At 38.4% G+C, this 24,495-nt stretch overlaps 1 protein-coding gene across 1 annotated transcript in view; it reads right to left on the minus strand.

The window, feature by feature from the left end:
- The window catches only part of LOC114663148 (amine oxidase [flavin-containing] B-like), a 71,088-nt gene that overhangs the window by 19,490 nt on the left and 27,103 nt on the right, over nucleotides 1-24,495 (minus strand). The window contains exons 4-9 of the mRNA XM_028816900.2: nucleotides 11,470-11,574; nucleotides 10,544-10,635; nucleotides 9,616-9,757; nucleotides 6,615-6,764; nucleotides 6,047-6,206; nucleotides 3,756-3,852 (exon numbers count right to left, since the gene is read on the minus strand). Coding sequence (XP_028672733.2) covers nucleotides 3,756-3,852; nucleotides 6,047-6,206; nucleotides 6,615-6,764; nucleotides 9,616-9,757; nucleotides 10,544-10,635; nucleotides 11,470-11,574 — 746 coding nt within the window. The remainder of the gene's footprint in view (nucleotides 1-3,755; nucleotides 3,853-6,046; nucleotides 6,207-6,614; nucleotides 6,765-9,615; nucleotides 9,758-10,543; nucleotides 10,636-11,469; nucleotides 11,575-24,495) is intronic.

The following is a 24,495-nucleotide window of genomic DNA, read 5'->3' on the forward strand; positions in this document are numbered from 1 at the left end:
CAGTTCGGAGTACCCACCCTTTTTGGAGTCCCTGGAGGGGGTGCTAGAGGGCATACCTTCTGGGGACTCCCTCGTTCTGCTGGGAGACTTCAATGCTCACGTGGGCAATGACAGTGAGACCTGGAAGGGCGTGATTGGGAGGAATGGCCCCCCTGATCTGAACCCAAGCGGTGTTTTGTTATTGGACTTCTGTGCTCATCACGGATTGTCCATAACGAACACCATGTTCAAGCATAGGGGTGTTCATATGTGCACTTGGCACCAGGACACCCTAGGCCTCAGTTCGATGATCGACTTTGTGGTCGTGTCGTCGGACTTGCGGCCACATGTCTTGGACACTCGGGTGAAGAGAGGGGCGGAGCTGTCAACTGATCACCACCTGGTGGTGAGTTGGCTTCGATGGTGGGGGAGGATGCCGGTCAGGCGTGGTAGGCCCAAACGTGTTGTGAGGGTCTGCTGGGAACATCTGGCAGAGCCCCCTGTCAGAAGTAGCTTCAACTCCCACCTCCGGCAGAACTTCGACCACATCCCGAGGGAGGTGGGGGACATTGAGTCCGAATGGGCCATGTTCCGTGCCTCTATTGTTGAGGCAGCTGACCGGAGCTGTGGCCGTAAGGTGGTCGGTGCCTGTCGTGGCGGCAATCCCCGAACCCGCTGGTGGACACCGGCAGTGAAGGATGCCGTCAAGCTGAAGAAGGAGTCCTACAGGACCCTTTTGTCCTGTGGGACCCCGGAGGCAGCTGATAGGTACCGGCAGGCCAAGCGGAATGCGGCTTTGGTGGTTGCTGAGGCAAAAACTCGGGCGTGGGAGGAGTTTGGGGAGGCCATGGAGAATGACTTTCGGACGGTTTCGAGGAGATTCTGGTCCACCATCCGGCGTCTCAGGAAGGGGAAGCAGTGCAGTGTCAACACTGTATATGGTGGGGATGGCGCGCTGCTGACCTCGGACTCGGGACGTTGTGGGTCGGTGGGGGGGAATACTTCGAAGACCTCCTCAATCCCATTAACATGCCTTCCAATGAGGAAGCAGAGCCTGGGGACTCAGAGGTGGGCTCCCCCATCTCTGGGACTGAGGTCACCGAGGTGGTCAAAAAACTCCTTGGTGGCAGGGCCCCGGGGGTGGATGAGATACGCCCGGAGTTCCTCAAGGCTCTGGATGTTGTAGGACTGTCTTGGCTGACACGCCTCTGCAACATCGCATGGACATCAGGGGACAGTGCCTCTGGATTGGCAGACCGGGGTGGTGGTCCCCCCTCTTTAAGAAGGGGGATCGGAGGGTGTGTTCCAACTACAGAGGGATCACACTCCTCAGCCTCCCTGGAAAAGTCTATTCAGGGGTCCTGGAGAGGAGGGTCTGTCGGATAGTCGAGCCTCGGATTCAGGAGGAACAGTGTGGTTTTCGTCCTGGTCGCGGAACAGTGGACCAGCTCTATACCCTTAGCAGGGTCCTGGAGGGTGCATGGGAGTTTGCCCAACCAGTCTACATGTGTTTTGTGGACTTAGAAAAGGCATTCGACCGTGTCCCTTGGGGAATCCTGTGGGGGGTACTCCGAGAGTATGGGGTACCGGCCCCCCTGATAAGGGCTGTTCAGTCCCTGTACGATCGGTGCCAGAGCTTGGTCCACATTGCCGGCAGTAAGTCGAACCCGTTTCCAGTGAGAGTTGGACTCCGCCAGGGCTGCCCTTTGTCACCGATTCTGTTCATAACTTTTATGGACAGAATTTCTAGGCGCAGCCAGGGTGTTGAGGGGGTCCAGTTTGGTGGGCTCAGGATTGGGTCACTGCTTTTTGCAGATGATGTTGTCCTGTTTGCTTCATCAGGCCGTGATCTTCAGCTCTCTCTGGATCGGTTCGCAGCCGAGTGTGAAGCGGCTGGGATGAGAATCAGCACCTCCAAATCCGAGACCATGGTCCTCAGCCGGAAAAGGGTGGAGTGCCCTCTCAGGGTTGGTAGCGAGATCCTGCCCCAAGTGGAGGAGTTCAAGTATCTCGGGGTCTTGTTCACGAGTGAGGGAAGAATGGAGCGTGAGATCGACAGGCGGATCGGTGCGGCATCCGCAGTAATGCGGGCATTGCATCGGTCTGTCGTGGTGAAAAAGGAGCTGAGCCGCAAGGCGAAGCTCTCAATTTACCAGTCGATCTATGTTCCTACCCTCACCTATGGTCATGAGCTATGGGTAGTGACCGAAAGAACGAGATCGCGAATACAAGCGGCTGAAATGAGTTTCCTCCGCAGGGTGTCTGGGTTTCCCTTAAAGATAGGGTGAGAAGCTCAGTCATCCGGGAGGGGCTCAGAGTAGAGCCGCTGCTCCTCCGCATCGAGAGGAGTCAGATGAGGTGGCTCGGGCATCTGATCAGGATGCCTCCTGGACGCCTCCCTGGTGAGGTGTTCCGGGCACGTCCAACTGGGAGGAGGCCCCGGGGAAGACCCAGGACACGCTGGAGGGACTATGTCTCTCGACTGGCCTGGGAACGCCTTGGGATTCTCCCGGAAGAGCTAGAAGAAGTGGCCGGGGAGAGGGAAGTCTGGGCATCTCTGCTCAAGCTGCTGCCCCCGCGACCCGACCTCGGATAAGCGGGAGACAATGGATGGATGGATGGCAACATATTGTAAAATCTATCCAACCAGCCTAATTCGATTCAGTGTCTCATGAGGACCTGAGCTTATCCCTTTACACAGTCTGGACAGGAACCTGACCATCACAGGACTCACTCACGTGCATATGTACATTCACTCAAATGGGGCCAATTAAGAGTGGTCCAAGAAGAAAGACCACACAATAGACATGTGGACTACATGGTTGCTTTGACAGAGCAGCAAAGACGACTGTCCAACACTTAACATAATATAAAATGCTGCCTTAAATTACCTTAAATGTACAAAATAGGAGAAATCCCTAGAGAGGGAGAGAGTTCATAAGAGTGGAAAATCCAGCAGAAACTTTCACACCAACCAGTTAAACATAAATAAGAACTCTAAGAAGAAACCCAAGCAAACACAGGGGGCACAAGTAACTTCAGTATATAATACACCGGCTAATGGGATGTTAAGTTAAATAGCCGTAAGTGTGGTGCACAAGTCAAGGGAAGCTATGCTTACATTCTATAACTCATTTGTGACATCTCATCTGGACTACTGTGTAGAGTTTTGATCTTCATTTTTGAAAGAAGGCACGACTGCACTAGAGAAATAAAGCTGATTCTGGGACTGAGAAGTATTACTTATGAGGAAAAATGAAAGGAAATGGACCTTTTTAGTTTAAGCAAATGCAAATTAATGCATGACATGATTAAAGTGTTCAGAATTATGAAGGGGATAAATTTCGCAAATGTACAAAAGTTGTTAATCAAATAAGAGAAATACAGACACATGGCATAAGGTTCCCAAGTACTGTGGCAGACTAGGACTTTAGGGGTCTTCAAAACCCAACTTGATATCACTTTGGAGAAATTAGGGCAATAGGGTTGCGAGATTTGTGAATTTTGTGAATTTCCCCTTGGGATTAATAAAGTATCTATCTATCTATCTATCTATCTATCTATCTATCTATCTATCTATCTATCTATCTATCTATCTATCTATCTATCTATCTATCTATCTATCTATCTATCTATCTTGTTGAGCTGAATGGCCTGGCCTTGTCAAAATGTATCCACTATTTAAACAAGGACTGACTAGGAGTCATGCGCTTTGGGATTTCACCGCCATGGCAACATATGGGTCTATATAAATGTGGATTTTTTAATATATTTACCCCATAATACATGGATATGAGCCGTCAGGTTTTGTATCGTCAAGAGTCATTGATATGGGAGAATCTTCATCTTCAATCATCATAGTTCCACAGTAATCTAATCAAAAAGAAACATTTACCATGAAAGCTTTTATCCCTATAGATGAGTTTTAGTTTTGCTTCAGCATCTTTAATCACACCTTCTATAAACAAATCAATTTTTGAAAATGCGCTCACAAAGCAGGCTACAGGAAGGCTTTGTAGTCTACTTAGAGAGACACGAGACTGACACCAAGCAAATCATTTTACAGGTTTAGGCTGAAAATGCCAGAATTTACATATCTCTGTACAAGTGTCTAGCACTCTGAGTTTTTATTTATTTATTTATCATGCAATCCACCCCCATAAAAGGACAAGTATCTGTGTCTTTGTCCAGTTGCTAAGTCTCTGTTATTCAAAAGATGGCACATCACAAACATTACCATTACTTGTGTGAATCTCATACCAAATGGCATATAACAAATGTGCAATTTGTTGGAATGAAAAATGCAATGCATTTTATTGCTGCAAATGTTTGTGATGCACCATCTGTGTGGAATGACAAATGAAATGAATTTTATTACTACAGATATTACAAAATATATGCATTTCAAGATGGCATCCTGGTCTCTTTTTCACAAATCTCAAATGAACTTTAACATATTTCAAAACCATTTTGAAATATCTTGAAATAAATTTCCATGCATTTGAGATATAGTAAAGTAAAAAAAGTAAAACAACACTGTGCATTGTGAGATATCTGACATTCAATTCAACATACCTCAAAGTGACTTCCTGTAAAACTGGGACTTCCTGTCACTTTAAGATATCTGGAAATGCATTCCAATAGATTTCAACTAGTTTAAAATGGCTAGCACAGCTAATGTACCATATAAAACTATAAGAGACTGGTACATAACTAGGATTTATTTTTATATTTTACAGACAAGTTTCATTACCAAATTGTGCTTTTAAACAACAACATTTACTTATATAGCACATTTTCATGCAAAATGAATAACTTAATATGCTGTACAACAAGTAAAAGAATTACAATTAAAATAGCGAATGGATTAGTAAATACAATGAACAATTCAAACAAACTAGTCAGTCATTTTCTAACCCTCTTAGTCCTGAGCAGGGTCACGGTGGGGTTGGAGCCTATGCCAGCTATCATAGGACTCAAGGCAAGAACAAGCTCTGGACCCATTGACAGTTCATTGCAGGGCAAACACACCTGAACTACACACTAAGGCTACTTTAGTATCACCAGTCCACCTAACCTCCATGTCTTTGGACTGTGTGAGGAAACCCACACAGACACAGGGAGAACATGCAAACTCAACTCAGGGTGGACCTGGGACACAAACCTGGGTCTCCGTACTGCAAGGCAACAAATAAATTAACAAGATAAAAATGGAATTTAGATCCTGATAGGATTAAGCATAACCCAAATTATTATTAACTTTATGCATATTTTAAATTTCTAATAGTTTAAACTAATGGCATTTCTGCATTAAGGGCCAGTGGAGCATCACCTTACCAGATGTTGTGCAAAATAAGTAATATGTTTCAATTAGTAATTTAATTTATATTTAAAATGTTTATAAAACCCTCAACTTTGTCAAATTTCCATCATTTGCCTAATGTAATTTCCTTATGTAGAAATACTTTGCTTTTTGTCATATGTGAAAACTATCTTTGTGCCTTGTGGTTCTAGCTCTGTCGGCTGTGCAGTGCCGCAGGTTGGTCCTTGGGTGCTTGTGAGCGCCTATAAAACTGTAGTTTACCAGTTTAGCAATGGAGCTTGAAGGCTACAGCCTCTTTATTCTTATCCTCGCCACTAAGATGATCACCTGTTTTATATTTTTGCTTTTTGAATCATTGCTTTTCATTTTTGGTTCAAACTTTTCCCAGTAAAGGCTATGCCGCATAAGTCAAGAAAGATTTACTGTTTTCCCCCTTGAATGTACATGGCATTTTGAAAAAAGAGAGAAGATCAACATCAGGAATGCATCAAGCATTACAGTGATGAGGTATGAGTGGTACCTTAACCTTCACCAACATGACATGAGAAGTTGAAGCATCCACATCTCTCTCAAAATCCAAATCTATTTACATGAGCTGTTTGAACAGGCCATGTTTTATTATGTCATACCCCAAGTCCTTCAATACTTCTTGATGTTCTTTCTTGAAGCAATCCACCTTTGCATGGGACTAGAGGAGACATTAATGCAATCAACAAATAAAATGAAAATTCAGCATGTAGATACCCTTTTCTTTCCAGAATGGGCGCTTGTAATACATCATACATTTAATGATGGACCCCATTGGAACTCTTTGGATAAGCTGGTTTCTTACAGAAGGCAATTGAGGGTCATAGTGTACCTTCATTGTCAAGCCAGGTGGAACAGCGTTAACTATATAGGAACCCTAAAGAGGGAGAGAGAGAGAGAGTAGAACTGTATAAGTTATTTTAATATAACATTACATAGCATATAATTTTCTAAGCCATGTAATCCATTTCAGTGCTGAAGGGGACCAGAGTCTGTCCTGAAAACACCGAGTGCAAGAAAGGAACCAATTCTGAACAGTACACCTGTCCATCATAGGACTTACTCACACACACACACACACACAGGAAAACTGTGTGGGAGGAAAACTGGCACACCTGGAAGAAAAACAATGCAGACACAAGAGATCATGCAAACCTCACACGGGCAGAGCCTGGGCATGGATCTACTATACAGACATAAAATCAATTTATTTTAGTTTACCTCCATTTTTGTATGTAGGTCTGTCTTTTCCTTAGTATGTTATTTACCAAAAGGCATCACTTACCTCATATTTTCCCCCACTTATTGTTTCTACAAAGACTGCTGTATCTTTCTGACAGATTTTTATAACAGGCTCATTAAGTCTGACACAGCTGCCAAGTAATTCAGCTATTCGCTCACTGATTTGTCCAGATCCACCAATAAATTTTCTTTCCTATATAAAGAGAAAAAAAGGTAAAAATATCTAACTTAGTGTTATGCAGCTAAAGGTGAGTGGACATTCACAGATTCAGATGGATGTTCCTCTTGTACAAAAATACGTATTAATCTATTTTTACTTCATTACTTCCAAAGAAGCTGCTGAAATCTGAAATCTGATATTTTTTGTTGCAAATGAACATTACATAGATACAGGGATGTTTCACTTTTTTTGTTTTAAGTTTTTTTGAAGTAATATACATAAAACTGGAATCAACACTAAATGAGATACCACCCTGAAACACATGAACTAATAAAGAGCCCCCCAGCATGCCATCAAACAGTGTGGCTTTGGACTGTGGGAGGAAAACCATATAAGAACATCACAAAACTTTTGACAAGAACAGGCCATTCAGCCCAACAAAGCTCACCAATCCTATCTGCCTAATGTCTCCAAAGTAACATCAAGTTTGGTGTTGATAATCTCTAAAGTCCTGCTATTTACCACACTTATTGGTAACTTATTCCTTGTGTCTGTGGTTTAACCTTTGTAACATTTGTGTGAAATTTACCCTTAACAAGTTTCCAGCTGTGTCCCTGTGTCCTTGATGAACTCAATTTAAACTAACATTCTCAATCCACTGTATTAATTACTTTCATATTTTAAACATTTCAATTGTATCACCTCATTATTTCTTTATGGTAATAGTTTTGCTATTTGCACTTGAACACAAGGAGAATTTGAACTCCTCACTATAGATATCAAAACAGGATCCAAGAAAATAGTGGTCTGGCCAAATATTTCACTCCAGGTATACAAAGAAAACCAGGGGTGTGGGAATCTTAATACATAGAACTATTCCATTTGTATTGTCAGAGGCAATATCTAATTCTGAAGGGTGATATATCATGTGGTTGGGCAATTTATCTAATACTAACCTGAATTTGATTAATATCTATGCATCTAATATGAATGATAGAGTTTTCTTCCAAAATGTACTTGCATCAATCCCTAATGTGAACACTCACAAAATTATAATGGCTGTAGACTTTAATTTTGTTTTAAATCCAATTACCTTTATTCTCTCAGAATATGGAACTAATGTAGGAAGCACTGTAAGACAAAGAACCTTTTATCTGTTGTGCCCTTACACGACAACCACCTTTTTCCACCCTCTCAAAAATATACACAATTTAATGTCTGGAAAATGTCTGGGATTAAAACACTTAGAGACTCGTACAAAGATAATATATTTGCATCCTGTGAACAATTCCACCTCAAATTCAACTTCTTAACAACACTACTTTCAAGCGAGAAACTTTGCTAAAAAGAACTTGTCCAATTTTCCTCACCTCCCACCTTGTTCCATTCCAGAAGAAATATTGATCAGTCTTGAAGACTCAGATAGCATATCTACAATTTATAAAAAATATTTTAAAGTCCCTTCCTTTCAAAGGCCCCAGAGTACATTGGGGAAAGGATCTGTCAGTTAATATTTCAGAAAAGGAGTGGAAGGCAGCCATGCATAGCATACATGCCAGCTCCACATGTGCAAAGCATTCAGTCATTCAACTTAAAATATTTTATGGAGCTCATTTATCTAATTTAAAATTATCCGTAATGCTTCCAGGGCAAGAGTCAACCTATGAACATTATAATCGAGCTCCAGTCTCATTGGGCCACTTATTCTGGGCCTGCACCAAATTAACATCATTGTGGACAAAAATCATTGCATGCCAATCAGATAGCCTCTGTGCCACAATCACTCCAAACCCATTAACAGCTGTGCTTGCTGCACTCCCAGATGGGCTTAAAGACAAACAAACTGTAATTGCGTTTACCTCACTACTGGCACGTAGACTTATCTTGTGCAACTGGAAGAATCCCACCCCACCACTTTTAAGTCAGTGGGTAACCAATGTTCTATACTACGTAAAATTGGAAAACATCAAATTCTCACATAGAAAATCTGTTCAAAACGTTTTTTAAAAAAAGGGAGGACATAATCAATAACATTTCAGAAAAAGCTTCCATTTCGGGGAAAAGGATACCCTTCCTTTCTTGTTGCATAGAGTAGCTTTAGTTGCTGGCTTTCGTTTCTTTCTCTTGGGGGGAGTTGCATTTTGCTTTGCTTTGTTAACTTTGACTTGATTTTATGGAATATTATCTGCTTCTAATTAAAATGATGAAAAAAAGAAAAAAAGGACTTAGCCTTGCGCTGTGGTAGCCTGCAATAACGGCTGTTTGGTTCAGGTATGGACATTCTACCCTCTCAAGTGCAAGCAACAGAAAAAATAAGAAAATGTGCAAAGAAATGCACTTCTACTGGATGTGTGCTGCTGACTGTTTAAAAATATATCACCAACGGATGTTGACTAAACTTGCATTGGTACAGTAGTAGACATTAAACATTATTTTCCTACTATACAGGTAAAATTCTGTTACAATGAACTGCCAGGGACCTAAAAAATATTTTGTTGTAATGAAAATTTCATAGTAATGAGATTTTGTATTTGTCGCTATAGTGCTTTCTTTAACTTACGTCCAGGCGTTTGCAATCATTTCAATAGAGTCTTTCGCATTACTTTTAATCTCCTCCTGTCTACAAGTTATGCTGACAAAATTTCTCAGCATTTCCTTGTGATCCACTTCAGGAGTCAGACCCTCTCACTCACATTAAGTTAATTTAAATTTGCCAATCAAAGTATTTCTTTTGACAGCTGAAGAAAAAACTCAAATGGTCAAAAGAACAATATGCAACTGCCACACCAACAGTGATTTAGTCTTCTGGAACTCTGTAGGGGGCAGTGCTAATTACTGTATTACTAAAATATCCAGATATGTTGATTATAGTAGTGGGCCCTACCTGACCTCCATTTGAGGTGGAAAAAATCCTTTTGGTGCCACCACATTGCTTGATATACCATAGGAACCAGAGTGCTGAGACTTCATGTGGTTCTGATGTTACATTTACATTGATGAAAAGGGTTGCAAAATCTCTGGCTACCCTGTAAAATTAAAAACAAAATACACATTAGTCCTGAAATTGAGCTGAGCTACAGTGGAAAAATGTGTCAAAATCTAAAAGCCTATGCGATTAGTGCAGATCTATGGTGTAATGATTACACTTAAAAATATGTATATATGTAATTAAAAATAATGCCATAAGACATAAACCATGTAGTTTATACAGTATATCCAGATAGAGTGTCACTTATTTAGATTAGTGACTCTAATTTAGATATATGATGTACAGTATATTTGAATATTAAATATAATCTATAATAAGTGAATTATTCAGAATATTTTCACACTTGGGAAAATGATTGTGCAAAAAGATGTTTTAGATGTTGATTTTGGCTTAGAAACGTAACTGGAATTCAAGCAGGTTAGATGATGTCCATGAGATGTCTTCAAGGTGGCCTGGCATTTCCATTAAGTTGGTAGAATACTTTATTATATAGTCATTGCATTGTGGTTGCATATTTGTTTATTTTGATTTAACATTCTTTTTTTCATAATGTTGTTTTAATTTTTTCATGTTACTAAAACAATATGCAAAATGAATAATTCAAATTTCTTTATTACAAATAGTGAACTAAACTCTTCCTTGACAGAGCTGACAATGGCATGACATACAGGCCTTAAACACAACATAGAAAACATATTGTCCGTTTTAGATTTTGGGAACTTTTTAAATATTGTCCTGCACATCCATTACATGAACCCTTGGGCAGGACCATCTCTCAGCTCTCTTTAAATATATGACACAAAAAGTTAAGCTCCAACTTAACCTTGTCCAGCAAAGTTTGTCAAAGAGCTCCTTCATTGACATGTTGTCCCACTGAACAGCCTGAGCTGCTGTCCATGGAGCTTCAGCAGGGATCTGGAAAACACAAAAGGTGAAACAAATGGAGCCATAGCACAAACTATTGAAATTATATTGATCAAATATCATGTTTATCCTGATTAATCTACCAAGATTAATGCATGGTGATAAACTAGATTTTTGAAATGAATGAACTGTATGTTTTAGTGGTTTTGCACCATGATGGCCATGCACCATAAAACATTTGTATGCTCATGTAATGATTGTTACACTCCAAACCAGAGGGTGGTGCTGTTGCCTAATGGCTTTTCTCTTCCTTCCTCTGTAGAATGGCTGATTAATGGTCACTTTTGGTTTCTGCACTCCTGAGCCTGTCCCTTCTGGATTACCACATTGAAAATTCGCCTCAACATAATCCTGGATCAGTCCGTAGAAGATTACCATCTGAATTGGACATTGCTCTTTATTTTGCTTTTCTTTTCAATCACATCTTGTCTTCACAATATATGGGGTTCAGCTTGGTGCCCAAAACATTTTTGATGTGTCGTTTTGTCTCATTACAATAAACAGAAAAAGAGAAACATTACGGTTGGTTCCTTCCATGCCTACAGTAAGGGTTGGGTGGTGTGGTATATATTGTTTTTGTTTCTTAACTGTATGACCAACTAAAATTTAATTTAATGGTTAAAATAATAATGTTACAATGTAATATTTAACTTTTTAATATTTACCATACCAGTAAAGAGCCAGTAGCCTACAACTGTCAATGGGCTGTTATTAACTGGAGAGTATTTATGGTAGAAATTCCATAAAACTGGATACTTGATCTCTGCTTAGAAGCCATATCTCTTATCTTTCAAAGAAATGTAAAAATGAATAAAACACACCAACCTTCTCTCCCATTTCGTCTATAGTTCTCCACAGGTTATTGTAATCCAGGTAAGCTATTGGATTCCAAACTGGCGGAAATAATCCTTGGAAAGGGTATGTTTTTCCCTGCAACAGAATAGGGTAATTTATTTTATATTTCCTATAAACTAGTCACCTCTCTTTGGATTTATTCTTTAGCTCTGCTTTATATTTTACTATATTTGTGCTTAATGTTGATGCTTTTCTAACTGACGTACTCAATGTTTGTTTGTTTTAGTTGTATAAATAAATATAAGCAGCAGAACTACTGTATAAACATTCTAACTGAAATGTGGTTTTGGCAGAGCCACAGATTGGTACTAAAATTCTCTTTTTAATTGTAATAAGGAACAAAAGCAAAAAAAATGAATTCTGGTGCAGCCAGCTTTGTTGAACTGGTACAAACTTGTTTGATGTTTATTTAATCGTTTTTATTATTTAAATATCATTGTTTCACATTATCAAAGAAAAAAAGGTTAAAGGTTACTTCCATGCTGAAAAGGAAAGAAGGTAAAAGAAAAGGAAAAAAGAACAAAAGGCAGACCTTTGCTGAGTCTGCGAAAGAGGGAGGACAGAGGATAGAGTTGCTATAAGATTACTGTCAGACATTTTCTTCTCTGGCTTGTTTATCCATAAGTAGATGCAATTGCTCTCCTTGCTTTTATTGTGGAAGTGGTAGAGCCTGGAATGTACAGTTCTAATGAGGTCGCTGAGGAAATAAAAATGCTGATCAGCATCTAGAAGTGTATGTTATTAATTTTGTCCTTGGTTTTGTATTGTCTTTGTATTAATACAATATTTTGATTTTATTGATATGTTTATTAATTTGGATGTTTTATGTCAATGTTGTACTTTGTGTTTTTTGCTATCTTCCTGGCTTCCTCATATGTGCAGTCTGGTAGTATTTTAACCCAATAGCATTTATGACAAAGCTGAGGAAGACCTAACACCTCTGGCATTGTGATCGTGATTAATTACTGTACTGGATTTTTTTTTGTTTGCTCTTTTTTCTGTTTTGTTTGGATTTTATGGACTTTTGACCCCTGTTCTTGTTCAAATGTAATGTCTTTGTTTAGTGTTTATTTGGATTTGTTTGATTTTAGATGTTGCCTTTTTGGCAAATCTATTTTTGCTCCGAATTTAACCCTGCCTTATTGTGTCCAATCCTATGGTATCATCATAATAAATCTTTATATATCTAAAGAGTTTTGCTATGTTTTGTTGCTTTGAGTGTTTATTCTTTCCCCTCTTTTCCTTTTGGTCAGTCTTTTTGAACTTCAAAAGCTTAAGCCTCATTTTTGGGCCTGTGAAGGTTGAAAGCCTGCTGTTGAGTTTGGGTTTAGGCTGTCTGGGGTAGGCCTATTCCTGAGTCTTAAACCTGGACCAAGATTGGCCTGGCCTCTTTTGTGTGAGTGTTTGGAGACCTGTTCCATTTTTGTGCTTCTTGGTGGCAGATACTGTATCATAACAAAATTGTCAAGACAGCATCACACTACTAAAATTCTTCATATAAAAGATTGATTCTGTATGACTGAAATGTCCTTCTTTACATGACACATGCAAGTAAGAATTTTACTATACTCCATATATGTGACAATAATCTATACTGTATATATAAAAGCCAAATACCACTGACTCACTCATCGCAAAATCTCCTGAACCATGAGGACTTGGGACTTGAAATTTGGAATGTAGGTTACCCTTGGCCCATAGGTGCTCGCTAAGAAACGGTTTTAAAAATTTTGTGGTCCAAGTTTTTTAGAACTGTGTGTATGTCTGTCCGCTTTTCACGAGAGATACGTAACAGATTTAGATCGGGTTTTTTTTCTATAATTTGCTTGAGCATTCCGTTGATTTTGCGACTTTCTCATCGCAGTAAGTATCATAGTTCGGTTATGGTACTGATTTATTAGCACAAATCCGAAAGAGACTCATCGGGCTGTGGCGAGGAGGGTGGGGCCCTCCTCACTCACGCGTCTGCCTTGGAGCGTAACCTTAACTCTTCTTAGTTAGTGAACGAGAGAACTACTTAACAGCTTTAGATCTTTATTTTTCTATAATTTGCTTGAACATTCTGGTTGATTTTGTGACTTCTCTCATTGCGCTAAGAATCATAGTTCGCTTGCAGGAGCGGTATATTCGCGCTAATCCGTGACAGAGGCTGCAGGCCGAGGGGAGGGGAAAGAGTGACGTCAGGAGTAGGGAGCTGGGTGTGGCCCACCTCACTGTCCTGTTTCACTTCTACATGGGCTGAACCAAGTGGGATGGCTAGTGACAGTATAAACCTGTAATGACACTATAGAAAATGGAACTTTCCAGTGTTACATAATGGCATTTGCATAAAAATCCATGTAACGCAGAAACAACTGCAACTTCTATCATCATATAATAAATAATTATAACTTATCCTAAACATGAAAACTTTCTCAAAATGCTGAAAAGCCCTTAAAGATGAGGAGAATATGACAGGCTGTACTTCTCTCTCGATTTGTTATTTCTTTCTTGTTCGTGTACTTATTATATATCTGATTCTGACACTGTGTCTATTAGTTTTCTTAAGATGAACCTATGTACAAAAATGCATTACTGTCAGTCTCCACCATCTACAGCGTTCAGCAGAAGCCCTACTGCATCCAAAGTATATGATGTTACATTTTTGATGTAACAAGAAGAGAAAAACATTAACAAAAATGGACAGTTTCTCATTCAGTTTTTAGCATCACATTCAGTGTAGCCCTGCAGGGTGTGAAGCTTATGTGATTGAAAAGATTAACTAAGACAGACAGACTTTAACTCAATCATTTGTATCACACAAGAAACTGGTGCATCTGATGGACAAAAATAAATAAGAATTGACAACAAAATGAACATCTTTCTTAAAATAGATCCACAAGGATGGCACGTCTCCTTGGATCCCTCAAGCAGCACAGATTAAGCTTATATCCTTGATGCTTGCCTACAGAGTAGTCAATGGGCCAGCACCTGGGTATATAGAGACACTGGTGAGGTGCTATGCTTCTTTTCACCCACTCTGATCTGCCAGTAAACAGTCTCTGGTGATGCCACCTCCGGGTGGTATCAAATCTCCCTCTACACACTTTTCAAGTGTAGCTGCTGTACTAGCTGGTCTGCCCACCTCCATTCAAACCTCCAACTACTTCAATATGTTTAAGAAACGATTGAGAACCCTTGCTGTTCTGTGAATATCCGTCAAATAGTTAAGGAATGTGTTTTACTTTGTGGATCTGTCATTGTCAATGATGATTGTTTTGTTTTTCTAGCTTTTATTGGTATAACATCAGTTGTTAATTGATGATTCACTTGTGGTAATCAACGTCTGTAACCTGTCTTGCTACACTTGTTCAAATCGATCCTTAGACTGATTTTACCCGATCATGTTGACTTCTTTTGTAGGTTGCTTTGCATAAAAACATCTGCTAAGCAATTAAATCTATACTAATAAAAGGCAAAGCCCTCACTGACTCACTCACTCACTCACTCACTGACTCACTCATCACTAATTCTCCAACTTCTCGTGTAGGTGGAAGGCTGAAATTTGGCAGGCTCATTCCTGACAGCTTACTTACAAAAATTAGGCAGGTTTCATTTCAAAATTCTACGCATAATGGTCATAACTGGAACATCTTCTTTGTCCATATACTGTAATAGACTGCAGCTCGATGGCCGTGGGAGGCGGAGTTGCGTATCGTGTCATCACGCCTCCCACGTAATCACGTGAACTGACTGTGAATGCAGTACGTAGAAAACAAGGAAGAGCCCCAAAGAGCGCTGAAGAAAACATTCATTACACAATTGAGAAGGCAGCGAAACAATAAGAAGTGGGCGAGTGACGCATAAATTAAGTTCATAGACCTACAAAAGGTTGCCATTGATTTGAGGCAAGATTGCTTTTCTCCTGTACAACTATACGTTGCATTCTCAACAGTAAGCTTGCACGGCTTGGTCATATTACAACCGGAGTGCTGAACTGACAACATGGTATACAAAGAGAACTATAACAATCGTAATAAACGAACAATAAAACAGCAGAGAACCTGTGGATTAAATAAAAAGGCTGCTTCCTTGGCAAAGCAAGGAAAAAGGATGGCCTTGTATGGCGTTCGTTTATAAAACAGCGGAGAAGCTGTGTAAAGGCTGCTTCACAAAAAAACAGCGGAGCGCCTTATATGAGCAGGCAGTCAGCTAAAGAAGGGAATCAATAAATAACTATAATCGTAATAAACGAACAAAAAATAGCGGAGAATCCGCGGATTACATAAAGGAAATGGGTACCTGAACAGAAAAGTGAGTCTCAAATAGCTACACAATAACTATAACAATCGTAATAAACGAACAATAAAACGCTACAGAACTGCGAAGCAAGGAGAAAGGATGGCCTTATATGGCGTTCGTTTATAAAACAGCGGAGAAGCTGTGTAAAGGCAGCTTCACAAAAAAACAGATCCTTAACAAATTTGCCGCTGCGAAGCACGGGGATTTTGATATATATATATAATATATATATATATATATATATATATATATATATATATATATATATATAGATATGTATATGTGAATGTATGTATGTATATCTATATATACATACATATATATATATATATATATATATATATATATATATATATATATATATATATCTATAATAATAAAAGGCAAAGCCCTCACTGACTGACTCACTCACTGACTCACTCATCACTAATTCTCCAACTTCTCGTGTAGGTGGAAGGCTGAAATTTGGCAGGCTCATTCCTTACAGCTTACTTACAAAAGTTAGGCAGGTTTCATTTCGAAATTCAAAGCGTAATGGTCATAACTGGAACATAATTTTTGTCCATACACTGTAATGGAGGAGGCGGAGTCACGTATCGCGTCATCACGCCTCCTACGTAATCACGTGAACTAAAAACAAGGAAGACATTTACAGCACGAGTCACACGCAGGAACGAAGGTAAATTACGTTAATTTTTGACTGTCTTTTAATACTGTGTAACCATACATATTAACACATGTCCAATTAAACGTGTGCATTTACGGGGTGATTTCTCAGGCTTAAAAGCTTGCCTTTTACTAAAAAGGTAAATGCAAAACTATTTTCAATCATTCTATGATCTGCTTCTCACAACTGAAGGCACCGTGGCTGATGTTACGTCACTTGCTGTCCGACCATAAGCTTTACCTGGTAGGTAGCCGGACACTCACTTCACTCCCTTTCGGGAATCGAACCTCTGAGGTTTTCTTTTGTTCTTAATTAAAATTTAAAACCAATACTTCACCGCTGCTAAGCCCCTCTAGCGCTGACGTCTGAGGTTCGATTACCGTAAGCAAGTGCAGTGAGTGTGTAATTACATTCACGGCATTCGTAGTCTGATTCACAATCTGATTGTATGGGTGCTTACTTCCAGGTAACGCTTACACTTGCCCACCAAGTCAGCTCGAAGTGATCACTCGAGTAAAGGCAGCTTCACAAAAAAACTGATCCTTAACAAAGTGTTATTAGTATATTTTCCCTCAATTTAAAAACGTTTTATTTTCTTCTTAATAAAAATTTAAAAGCGGTACTTCGCCGGTGCGAAGCGCGTGGATTTCACCGACTGACACATACAGACATATTCATGAGTGCAGGTACTTCGGAAAGAAAGCACCGCGTAAACCTGAACTTTAAATTAACTTCATACACCTACAAAAGGTTGCCATTCATTTCAGGCAAGATTGCTTTTCTTCTGTACAACTATACGTTGCATTCTCAAAAGAGTGTGCTTGCACGGCTTCGGATATAGATATATATATATATGTATGTCTATATATAAATATGTAAGCTTATAAGTACTGCCTTACTTCTCTTTAAGAAAGGAACATGTAATGATACTTGATTTAAACGATTCCATGTCTTCCTGGGTTTGCGTAGCTTATTGTCTAAAAAGGAGAAACCCTCATTTATAAAACTTTGCTGCAGATGACTTAGCTTATTGTCAATATCTTTACACGTTTTTTTAACACTTATTGACTGAAACGTGCTTTCACAAAAAAAGTTAGGGCTTTGCTACAGGATACACCCTCCACAAGTTAAGCAAGTAAAAATAAAATATATATTTCTGTTTTATTTAAACCTTTTAAGTTCGTATGCATAGCCCCATTTGGCTGTTTAATTTTTTTTTTTCTTTCTTCAGTAATATTTAATCTCCTTAAAGAAAAAGAACATATCCATTTTACTTTTTTTCTATCTCTGTAGTAATATTTTACTGTAAAAGAATAACCACTATTTAAACTTTTTATGTTACTTTATACATTTATTTTACACAATGTTGAAAAATTAATAAAAAACCTACATATTTTGGCAGCTGCTGCTTTCATTTTCAATAAAATGAAAAAAGCTCTCCAAGAGAAAACGTCAATAAAGAAGAAACAGTTTGCACTATCTAAAAATCAGAAACCCTCATTTATAAAAGTTTGCTGCAGATGACTTAACTGAAAATAAATGAATAGTTCCTATGTGTATAATACATATTTATCTATTTTACTTATGCCTTTATTCCAGCAACTTACAACATCTGAGGTACAATTTGTTACATTACTTTTGTTTTTTGCACAACATGCAGGTGAAGTGACTTCCTCAGGGTCACACAGTGGTGTCAGTACCAGGATTTGAACTGACAAGCTCCGGGTTTGCTGAAATATTACTGAAGAAAGAAAATAAACGAAAACGGGCAAATGGGGCTATGCATACAAATGTCCATCCGTCCATTATCCAACCTGCTATATCCTAAATACAGGAGCCACTAAGTAGATATGTATATATACAGTATATATATATATATATATATATATATATATATATATATATATATATGTATATATATATATATATATATATATATATATATACAGTTTATATATATATATATATACAGTTTATATATATATATATATATATATATGTATATGTAGATATGTAAATTTGTATATGTATATATATGTTTATGTGGATGTGTATATGTGTATATACGTATGTATATGTAGATATGTGTATATGTAGATATGTATATATATATCTATATGTATATATATGTTTATGTGTGTGTGTCTGTGTATATTATATATATAAAAGACAGCAATACTCATAACAATGACAACACAATTACATTGACAATCATGTTACGTTATTTTTAAAATGTTTCCTTTTTTTTTTTTCATAACCTCTTTAACACACTACTTCTCCGCTGCAAACCGTGGGTATTTTGCTATATATATATATATATGTGTGTATGTATGTATGTGTGTATATGTATGTGTATATATATATGTTGATATATGTATATATATGTGGATGTCTATATGTATATATATATATATATATATATATATATATGTATATATGTACATATGTGTATATGTAGATATGTATATAAGTATATATGTTTATGTATATATATGTTTACATAACCTCTTTAACACACTACTTCTCCGCTGCAAAGCGCGGGTATTTTGCTAGTATATATATATATATATATATATATATGTAGATATGTATATATATGTAGATATGTAAATATATATATGTATATATATGTGTCTGAATGTGTATATATATATATATGTGTGTATGTATGTATGTATGTGTGTATATATATATATATATATATATATATATGTATGTGTATGCATGTATGTGTATATGTATATATGTATATGTGTGTGTTTTTGTATGTGTCTATATGTATGTGTATATATATGTTGATATGTGTATATATATATATATGTATATATATATGGATGTGTATATGTATATACTGTATATATATGTATATATGTGTATATGTAGATATGTATATATATGTATATATATGTTTATGTGTGTCTGTGTGTGTATATATATATATATATATATATATATATATATATATATATATGACAGCAACACTCATAACAATGACAACACAATTACATTGACAATCATGTTATGTTATTTTTAAAATGTTTCCTTTTCATTTTCATAACCTCTTTAACACACTACTTCTCCGCTGCGAAGCGCGGGTATTTTGCTATAAAGAATATAGCGGACAATGGTTTAAAGGAGTACATATTTAAAATTGGTGGTAAGAGTAAATTGTTTGGCAAATGAAGCTCTTCATAAAGAGTTAAATGAACACATCAAAGAACTGTTGGTCTCATCCATTGTGACAAATGGATGTCTAGGATGGAACTCTAATGACAGTGATGTTATTTTGCCTTTTTTGAGGTATCCTGTATTTAATCAACCTGAGAGGTTTTAATTACGTATATGTACATTAAATCATGAGCAGAAGATCAAAGGTTCAGAAAGATAAGGAAAAGGCAACTAAAGCTTCATCAAAGCCTAATTCAGTCTTAAGTTTACAATACGGCCTGCCAGAGACTTATTTGAAAGAGACTGGCGAAGGAATGGATCTACTTGGACCTCACACTGCAGCATCGGCTCCAGTCGAGAGCGAAAGTGGAAGCAAAAATATGAGTGAGGTGGACAATGAGAATTCACAGATCTCAGGTGGGTTAAGGGAACTGAGCTTTACCTCTCTGTCTCCACTGTCAATTACTACTAATTCCCACAGTGAATCAACAGTATCAAGTCCAACCGGAATCATGGCTCCGCCTTTGTAGGGTATCTATACTAATAAAAGGCAAAGCCCTCACTCACTGACTCACTCATCACTAATTCTCCAACTTCCCGTGTACGTAGAAGGCTAAAATTTGGCAGGCTCATTCCTTACAGCTTACTTACAAAAGTTACGCAGGTTTTATAGGGCCGAACTGACAACGTGGTATACAAAGAGATCCATCCATCCATCCATCCATTTTCCAACCCACTGAATCCGAACACAGGGTCACGGGGGTCTGCTGGAGCCAATCCCAGCCAACACAGGGCACAAGGCAGGGAACCAATCCTGGGCAGGGTGCCAACCCACCGCAGGACACACATCCTTAACAAATAATTATTTGTATATTTTCCCTCAGTTTAAAAATGTTTACTTTTCTTCTTAATAACAATTTTAAGGCAGTACTTTGCCGTTGTGAAGCGCGGGTATTTTGCTAGTATAAGTATATAATTAACTGATATTCCATCATCCTATTCATAATCTCTGTGGTGTCATTGACATCTCCAACATACAACTAGCTTAAAAGATTCTTAGATCCTTAGTACAATGTATTTATGAACTAACTGTAGAACCCAGCATTGTCAGTATAAATAAAAAGGGAAAATATTCTTTTGGAAATTCAACATGATGAAACACTACCCATGATTAAATATTAAATAAAAATGTAACCTTAGATGATAATAGCTATAATCCAATAAGACAAAAAAAAAACTATTATCCAGGTTTTTTTTTTTATAATTTTATTAGTTTTATTGTAATCATTCATACAAATCGATCAATTTTTACAAAAAATAGGATTGAAAAACAAGTCAACCCCCACCCCTGAGAGACAGAGCTTGGCCAACGGGGTAAAACTTAAGGCTTGTAGACATACCTAAATTGATGAGTTTAATAGGCCAGTAGAGATGAGTGGAGAAGAAAAACAAATGCAGAGATAATTGCTTCCTCTGTGCTTTAAGAGCTTATTCTAAAATTGTATTGATTATATCCTGCCTGGTTTAAAAAAAAAATCTGTACAGAACCTTTAACTGTATATCTGGTTTTTTTCCAATTTCAACTAGAAAAAAAGACTGGTTACCCACTGACTTAAAAGAGGAGCGTTAGGATTCTTCCAGTTTAGCAAAATAAGTCTGCGTGCCAAAAGTGTAGTGAATGGAATCACAGTTTGTTTGTCCTTCTCCACATTAAACCCATCTGGAAGAACACCAAACACAGCTGTTAATGGGTTAGGAGGGATTGTGACACCAGGGCTGTCTGAAAGGCACTTAAAAATTTTAGTCCAAAATGATATTAATTTGGTGCAGGCCCAAAACATGTGACCCAGTGAGGCTGGGACTTGATTGCAGCGTTTGCAGGTTGGATCTTGCCCTGGAAACATTTTGGACAGTTTTAGGCGAGACAGATGTGCTCGATATATAACTTTGAATAATTGTATGCTTTGCGCATATGGAGCTCGAGTGAAGTCTCTGCATTGCTATTTTCTACTCCCTTTCTGATATTTGATTAAGAGATCTTTTTCCCATTGTCCTCTTGGATCTTTGAAAGGGAGGGACTGTAAAATGGTTTTATATATTGCAGAAATGGTGTCTAAGTGCTTGAAATTGAGCAATTTTTTTTCTAGCATGGACGAGGGTGCAAGATGAGGAAAATCGGGCAGGTTCTGTTTAACAAAGTTCCTAATTTGAAGATAGTGAAAGAAATGTGTAGCTGGAAAGTTACATTTGGAATGTAATTCTTCGTAGGATGCAAAGATGCTGTCTATATAAAGATCTCTAAGCAATTTAATCCCAAATTTTTTCCAGATATTAAAAACTGCATATGTTTGCGAGGGTTGAAAGAGGTGGTTCTCTTGCAGAGATGCCACAGATAAAAGCTTCTCCATCTTAAAATCCTTTCTACATTGGTTCTATATTCTGAGTGAGTGAAGCACAATTGGGTTATTAGTATATTGGCAATAACCTGCATTTATTGGGGCACAAAGCAGAGAATATAAAGAAGTACTTCATGATTTTACTTCTATTGTGGAACAGTCCTGTGTATGTTCATCTATTTATGTCCAGGTTTTTATAGCTTGTATACTTGCTGTTCAGTAATAAAACTGAAAGTTAGGTAGAGCCATGCCACCTTCTGACTTAGGTCTTTGTAGGGTCGCTCTTTGGATACGTGGATGTTTTGAGTTCGAAATAAATGAGGTTATTGTTGAATCTAATTGCTTAAAAAATGATTTATTGATGTATATTGGAATGTTTTGAAATAAAAAAGAAGCTTAGGAAGAATATTCATCTTAACAACGTTAATTCTTCCAGCTAGAGTGAGATGAAGAGTTGACCATCTATGCAAGTCTTGCTTAATTTTTTCTATACAGACAGCAAAATTTTGTTGATAAAGAGCTTTGTATTTACTTGTGATGTTTACCCCTAGGTATTTAAACTGATCAGAGATGGGAGTAGATTCATACCTAGTGGCATGGATCGTGGACTATCTTACAAACAGACCTCAGTATATGCGTCTCGGGAACTGCAGGTCTGACATTGTGGTCAGCAACACAGGAGTGCCGCAGGGGACTGTACTTTCTCCGGTCCTGTTCAGCCTATATACATCGGACTTCCAATACAACTCGGGGTCCTGCCACATGCAAAAGTTCGCTGACGACACTGCTATCGTGGGCTGCATCAGGAGTGGGCAGGAGGAGGAGTATAGGAACCTCATCAAGGACTTTGTTAAATGGTGCGACTCAAACCACCTACACCTGAACACCAGAAAAACCAAGGAGCTGGTGTTGGATTTTAGGAGGCCCAGGCCCCTCCTGGACCCCGTGATCATCAGAGGTAACTGTGTGCAGAGGGTACAGACCTATAAATACCTGGGAGGGCAGCTGGATGATAAGTTGGACTGGACTGCCAATACTGATTCTCTGTGCAAGAGAGGACAGAGCCGGCTATACTTCCTTAGAAGACTGGCGTCCTTCAACATCTGCAATAAGATGCTGCAGATGTTCTACCAGACGGTTGTGGCGAGCGCCCTCTTCTACGTGGTGGTGTGCTGGGGAGGCAGCATTAAGAAGAAGGACACCTTACGCCTGGATAAACTGGCGAGGAAGGCAGGCTCTATTGTAGGCATGGAGCTGGACCAGTACCGCCGCTCCCTATACGCAGAGTACGCAGTCTGCGTAGGGCACCAACTCCCAGGGGGGCACCATCCCAGCTGCTCAAAAAAAACGTTTTTATATATTATAATAATAAATTAATATTAATAATATACATATACAAATAAACAAAAATATAAACGTATATATTGCATTTTATGGTGAACGCAGAGTAGGCTAAGCACACGTGATGACGCGCGCGCCCTCACCTCTGTTACGGCTGCCTAACTAATATTTGGGGGAGGGGGCACAAAAGTAAATTTCTGCTTAGGGCACCCATTTGGCCAGCAGCGGCCCTGAACTGGACAGTTTGACATCCGTGGCAGAGCGACGGGTGCTCAGCAGGCTTCTATCAATTATGGAGAATCCACTGCATCCACTAAACAGTGTCATCTCCAGACAGAGGAGCAGCTTCAGTGACAGACTGTTGTCACTGTCCTGCTCCACTGACAGACTGAGGAGATCGTTCCTCCCCCAAACTATGCGACTCTTCAGTTCCACCCGGGGGGTAAACGTTAACATTATACAAAGTTATTGTCTGTTTTTACCTACATTTTTATTACTCTTTAATATTGTTTTTTTTTTTGTATCAGTATGCTGCTGCTGGAGTATGTGAATTTCCCCTTGGGATTAATAAAGTATCTATCTGATCTGCAATGATAAAAGGTAGGGTATCTAATCTAATATGCTTGAGAATTCACTGGAAAGAGTATACTTTTATTCAGATTAATTCTGAGACCAGAGATCTTTTGAAATTCTGTAAGTGCTGTTAAGACTGCAGGCACAGAATTTTGTGGGTCTAATATATACAGTACCATATCATCTGCATATAGAGAAATTTTCTGTTCCAGTCCTTCTCTGATAATCCCATTTATCTGATCAGCATTTTTGACAATGAACCACCAGTGGTTAAATGGCGATTGAAAATAGCAGTGGTGACAAGGAGCATTTTTGTCTGGTACCACATTCTAGTTTAAAGTAGTCTGAACAAATGTTGTTAATACAAACTGAAGTTTCTGGATTGGTATACAGTAGTTTGATCTATGCACAAATGTTCGGACCAAACCTAAATTTCTCTAATATAGTGAAAAGGTATTTCCATTCAATCATGTCAAATGCTTTTTCTGCATCCAATGATAATAATATTTCTGGGTTGTTTGACTTTGTTGGTGAGTATATTACATTAAACAGGCGTCGAAGATTGAAGGA

The sequence above is a fragment of the Erpetoichthys calabaricus genome, chromosome 12 (assembly GCF_900747795.2).
Source record: "Erpetoichthys calabaricus chromosome 12, fErpCal1.3, whole genome shotgun sequence".
NCBI lineage: Eukaryota > Metazoa > Chordata > Cladistia > Polypteriformes > Polypteridae > Erpetoichthys > Erpetoichthys calabaricus.